The following is a 6439-nucleotide window of genomic DNA, read 5'->3' as shown; positions in this document are numbered from 1 at the left end:
TGTTAGAAAAAAGTACTACAAATCACAATAGCTAAAAATTTAAAATATCTTTAAAATCATATAAAAATTACAATAACTTCTCAAATTTCATAATATGACATAAATTAAAATAATAAAAAATATATATATTGGGCCCCGTGCTGGCACGGGGTCCTATATCTAGTATATACATAAAGAGATTATACAGACATGTCTTTTTATGTATAACCATGACGCATATACAAACAACAAATTATATACAAACAAATGCTATACTAATATATACAATTAATTTTTATACAATACATATGTATACCGAATGGGTCCTATCAGATGGCAAAAACATGGAATGATTGTTGTGAATTACAAATAAAAGAAACTATGTCTATAACATTTAATTTAAATTAGTAATTTGCTATTTCATACCATTTTTCCTATATTATATTGGGATGTATTTGGTATAGTTCTTTTAATTTTATCATATTTGGTTTGCAAAAAAATTTAAAAAATTATTATTCTCGAAAAACAAATTCCTTAAAAGTAAGAACAATAATTTTTCTAGTAAAACTAAGAAAAATAAAATTTCACAAATAACACTTCATATTATTTGTCTGTTCCATGCCCCAAAACCTCCCCCAACAACATACTTGTAATCTAACAAGTACAATCTTGACCGCCTTTCCTTATATTATGAAGATATCCCTGACCCTTTAAATATTTGTCTAAATTATATATAAACAATTTTGAGATAATATTTTCGAGTACCAAACATAGAAAATAAATAAGAAAATATTTTTACAAAAATTATATTGAAAACCTTTTCCTTCGTACCAAACACACCAATTATCTTCATTTGTCATTCTTTTTTTGCAGCTTCATCTTCACCCAGATGAATACTTAGCTTTCACATTTATTTAGTGAGAGGATGGGATATATTACCAACAAATATTTTCTGGTGAATCGTGTATATATTACCGACAGATAGGCCATCTCGAAGTAATAAGTCGATAACAAATATTATCAGGTTAATCATGTCCCTCCAAAATCATTTTAAAGCAAATGAAAGTTCTAATTAATATCAAGTGCCAGACTTGAGAACTAGTCTCCTCAAAGCTCAAACACATCCAGTAAGCCACGTGAAGTAGTGCAAGGGACTATAAAAAAAATTCATTTGAATCCCAGCTGCAATGCACATATTTCACACAAATTGGAGTTTATATTTTCTAAAGCAATGTCCATCTTTCTGCACTGACATTGGCATTACCTTTCTCTTGAAGGGCAACAATGCTAGACCCAAGCTTTGAGTCCATCCGTTCATGTAATATCATCTCCGATAAGTGTAGTGTCCAACATACAATATCGACTTATGAACATGTTCATAGTGCATTACAGCATATACTCTGGCCCGAGAATCAGACTGATTACGGTAAATCAAAACTGTTATTTACAACGAATGATTAACATCACATAGATGGCCAACACAATGATGCACTTGGAATAACAATTTTCTCTTTATACACTTAAATGCACCAGGATCAATGTGAACTGAAAAGGGGGCACAAAAGAGACAAATATAAAGAGGCTAATACACAGTTGGGGGAATCAAGGAGAATGACAATGAAGAGAGGAACGCATTGGTCTTTGATGGATCTTATAGAAACGCCACCATATTGTACAGAGCAAACGTACATATCCTTTTGGACTACTCCATTTGGTTCAGTCGATTTAAACTACCCTATCTATAAATTCCACCTGAAAAAAACACAAGCAAATCACACATTAAGCATAGGGCCAATATTTTCACCACTTCCTAAAAAAAATTAAAATAGGATAATATTTTGCAGTAATACAACTTCTTGAGGAAAATTTAAAGCCAAATTACATAAGAATTGTTGTCATTTTATTCCTTTCAGCTCTTAGCGTTTCAATAAAAGATATGATAAGAATGCTTTACTAGATTAGAGGCAAAATCATCAGTACACCAATACCAAACAATTTCTAGTATAGGGTGCACAAACAGGCATTCTAGACATTATAGATAGAGTTGAAACATCAACTCCACTGACCTCATTGAGCAGTCCAGTTGGTACTTGGCCCAGTATGATTACACTTGAGAAAGATGCTCAATCTATCCACAGCTTTTGAATGAAGATTCATCCAAAATCTCTGCAATTAAGTGTCTTCTCAGAAAATAATAATAATTGGGGTAGAAATAGTATTGGGGCAAGTTGGGGTGGGGGTGTGGGGTGATAGAAGAGAGAGACCTATCATTTCAGTGTTGGAGCAAAAGGAGCCGGACACGGAGATACGGAGTAATCAGGTAGTTGATTAATAAAGTTCACTGTTGTTTCCAGGCAAGCATTTAGAATTTTCTTTTCCAACCTAACAAGCTGTGTGGCAACTCGTTTTTTGGGATCCAGATCAGCATCAGACAACTGTGAGAAGAAAACTGATATTAGACTCATGATGATGAGCTTAGATCAAAACTCAACCTCTAAAAGCTTTAGGAGATTACCAAAGCCTCATCTTCACTTAAAGTGGTCGGATAACAAGCCAGTCTAGCCCTGAAATAGTCACTTAGCTGGTCAAGAACAGCTCTTTCCATGCAAGGACTCATCTGCATTGATAAAAACAGAGGAAAGAGTCACCTTTTTGTTAAGATAACTATATGACAGCCACTATAATTGTGGTTTAAGTGACTAGTTGGGAGTTCTGAATCTTTGTTAGTCTCCTTTTATACTTGTTTTACACAGAGTATGGTTCTGCAATTACATGCCAGACACCATGAAATAACTTTTTGTAAAACTGGAGAGAAAGATATGCATAAAATAGGACACCAAAGCTTCTCTTAGTAGCATCAAACTCCCATTTAGAAAAGCACCAAGTGCTCCATGCTACATGACATGATACACTACTGAACTACATCAACAACTAAACGACATGTAAAAAATAATCTGCACTTCGTAGGAGTTAATAAATGAATATCAATTGCCACATGAAAACAGATAGTAGGTAGCATCCTTTAATGAACCTGTTCATATTGAAATTAAAATGCCTGGATTACAGCTAAATATATCACACACCATTATTAAGACATGGGCACCTATGATTCCAACAAGAGAAGAAAGTAAAGTCAACAAGAATCTCTACTTCTCTTTGGTCCATGCAATTGTCACTTTACATAACAATAATCAAGAAGCTTACAGAAGCCAGGAGATTTTACCGGACATATAGGGCCTTGAGATGATAAAACAGTTTGCATTTCCGAAGGATCTGAAACATATCCCAATCTCAAATAGGGAAGCATCTCCAACACAGCCTCTCTTTCTTTTCCCACACATACCTGTTGTGGTATGGGAACGTTTAGAACTCTTCAAATTAAAAACACATCACTGACGAAAAGCCTCAAAACTGAAAATTCTACCTGGAAAGCTTGCACCGATAGTTTACCATTCCTTTGAGCAGCCAGTCGCTTGTCTTGATATTGAGGATCCTCAGTATTTAGTGCTGCCTGAATTGTATTAAAGACAATTATTTCAATGTGAAGAACTAACGGAATTGTGTGAAGATTGGTTTAAGTAATAAATATTACCTCCACCATTAGACGGTCATATGAATTTTCTTCATCAACAAACCCATAGTTAATGAGTAATTTTGAATTAGGTTGTGGTCCACACCTACATAAAAGCAGGAACATATTGCTCAAGATCTCTTGCCAAACAACAGGCATAGGAAAATACATTTTGTTAGCTTAAAGCAAAGTCCATCTATCCATCCATTTTTTACTATTTTTTGATAAGGTAAGTAAACTATCCATCTAAAGTTTTAACTAGTTACAAGTCTTTGATAGAAGTGAAAATTCCAAACAAAAAAGAGTTTGTATGTCCACCAAATTGGAGTGCCATCCTAGATTTGAAACACAACCATGTAGTAGTAATTGCTGTGTTCTGAATTGAAACAAAAACTTGAATACTAACAAGAAATGTAGAAGGCAGATTACGTACCACACGACAATTGGATCTCCGGCGCTATAAGAGCGGTCAACGACCAATTGCACTGCACCATTAACTGCTGCTAACATTGCTTTGCAGTTGCTACAGTATGATAATAATGGCGGTCCCAATGGGACTAGTGCAAACCTCCGTGCAAGACTAACTTTCTGGTGTTGATAAGGACTTCAATTGGCTTAGTCATTCTTACACATAGATCTATAAGAAATATAAACTTAACAAAATGCCACTATCAGGGTGACGAACCTGCAAATGTACAACACATGATTGCACCGCAACAAAAGCTTGCTTAAAGATCTCAAACGGAAATGCTTCAGTGGGTATATCATATGGGTATTGCTGCACAAGAAAGAATGTTGTTAAAATCAGAATCAATCACATAATTGGCTATCGCTAAGATGAATGCTATGGTGGACAAATGAGAAAATATCAGAATAGAACAAGTTAGAAAACCTGAAATAGTGATCCAGCCATGAACCAGACTGTATCAAGCTCATTGTACTCTCTCTTGATCCCTTCAGCCCTCTCCAAAACTTCAGCCTAAGTTTTCACCAAAATTATCAATGAAGATAGGACTTCTGATATCTATCAGCAGATGAAAACTTAAAATACCTTGGTAGGACTCCCTGTCAGATAATCGAGTTCAGCATCTGACCATAAAAGAGGTGATTCCACAGACAGCTGTCCCCTTGCCCTCTGGCGATCAAGTTCTCTTATATAAGGATACCAGAAAGACTTCTTTCCTTGTTTCTTCTCATACATTAGATAAAGCGCTAAGCAGGCTAGTTCAGACAATTTGTTTGTTGTCAAGAGTTCCGCTGTAAAACAAATTTTTCTAATCAACTATCTATTTTTCCAGCACAAACATTAACTATCCATCTTGTATTAAAACGCCCATTATTTCCAACAAAGCATTCTTGGCCAACCATCAAATGCATATAGCTATTTAAACTAGAATCTCTTGAATTGCTTCTATCAATGCCACTATCTATTTCCCAGACTTTAGAATAGTATATTGGAAAGCCGGGGTGGGGTGCAGGGTGGGAGGATTCCTTCGTCAATGCATCTAATTTTATGTGGATTTAGACATTGTTCCATGATTTGTTTTCTGAAAAAAAAATTGACAAGCTACATAACAATTAATTCATAGTTATCAAATGGATAGTGTACTTGCAAAAACCAAGACAGCACTTTACCAATGGTCTCATTTCCCAGAACTCTCTCAAGCGTTACCACCAAAGAATCCGGAACAGCAAAAGCAATATCACCAGCCTGCAAAAGTACAAGTTGACCTCACCTAGTCAAGAAACAAAGAAAAATCAAACAACTGGATACGAAATGGACCTGAAGATCCTCACTGGCAGCAACGTAGTGAATAGGCAGATGTTTAGCATCATGCGAAGGCCTATCCTTAATAACAACTTTACAAGGAGGCAATCCATTTTGGTGCATCCAAGATTTCAAGTCCCCATACTCATCCTCTTTCTTACTAGCAACTTCAAGAGATTTACGCACTTCCTTGACCGGACCATTATCAACAAGTGTATCTGAGCTGGAAGCAGAACACATCTTCCACAAACGACGAGCATTTGCATATTTGGGGGAAATGGAAACCCTAGAAAATAGTGCAAGTGGTCGATGAGTGAAAGAAGGAAACGGAGCTGAAATGCATTTGGCCATCGGTGAATAAACCAAGTCCATGGGTAGAAAGGAAGAGAAATTAGGGTTAGAAAAAAGGAAATTCGAAATTGGGATGATTGAATTTGTAGAATGAAGAATTTTTAGGGTTTAGTTGTTTGTGGAATGGTGAAGATGAGAGCTATCACTGTCGAGCTTCTTTAGCCTCTATCAGGTAGAGTTGCAGATATTTTTTTTATGGCGGATGGATTTGATGGTTTTCTTGATTAACAAACTTTTATTGGAGGGAAATAATAAAATTATACATAGCCTTATAATAGTTATGGATTGGAGGATTCCAACTTTAGTTTTATACATAACTCTAACCAAATCAAATATAGTACAGTATTNAAACCAAGTCCATGGGTAGAAAGGAAGAGAAATTAGGGTTAGAAAAAAGGAAATTCGAAATTGGGATGATTGAATTTGTAGAATGAAGAATTTTTAGGGTTTAGTTGTTTGTGGAATGGTGAAGATGAGAGCTATCACTGTCGAGCTTCTTTAGCCTCTATTAGGTAGAGTTGCAGATATTTTTTTATGGCGGATGGATTTGATGGGTTTCTTGATTAACAAACTTTTATTGGAGGGAAATAATAAAATTATACATGGCCTTATAATAGTTATGGATTGGAGGATTCTAACTTTAGTTTTATACATAATTCTAATCAAATATCAAATAGTACAGTATTATTTATACAGAATCTAATACATATATAATATTTTTCCTAACCAACTACCAAATGACACTTTACTTTCCTTACTAATGATAAAAA

General features: G+C 35.0%; 1 protein-coding gene across 1 annotated transcript; it reads right to left on the bottom strand.

Annotated features, from left to right (window-relative positions):
- Nucleotides 1-1386: 1386 nt before the first annotated feature.
- Nucleotides 1387-6187, bottom strand: LOC125848732 (uncharacterized). The gene is made up of 14 exons (XM_049528655.1): nt 6115-6187; nt 5334-5775; nt 5186-5261; nt 4602-4807; nt 4443-4529; nt 4236-4328; nt 3984-4138; nt 3572-3656; nt 3404-3490; nt 3203-3322; nt 2495-2596; nt 2244-2414; nt 2046-2145; nt 1387-1731 (listed from the first exon to the last, which is right to left on the bottom strand). The coding sequence occupies exons 2-12, from the start codon at nt 5688-5690 to the stop codon at nt 2247-2249; spliced, it is 1536 nt and encodes a 511-aa protein (XP_049384612.1). The 5' UTR covers nt 5691-5775; nt 6115-6187; the 3' UTR covers nt 1387-1731; nt 2046-2145; nt 2244-2246.
- Between the last annotated feature and the right edge of the window lie 252 nt (nt 6188-6439).

Source organism: Solanum stenotomum, chromosome 12, assembly GCF_019186545.1.
Source record: "Solanum stenotomum isolate F172 chromosome 12, ASM1918654v1, whole genome shotgun sequence".
NCBI classification, from domain to species: domain Eukaryota; kingdom Viridiplantae; phylum Streptophyta; class Magnoliopsida; order Solanales; family Solanaceae; genus Solanum; species Solanum stenotomum.
The sequence above is the reverse complement of the archived record's forward strand: the minus strand, read 5'-3'. Positions and strand labels throughout refer to the sequence as shown.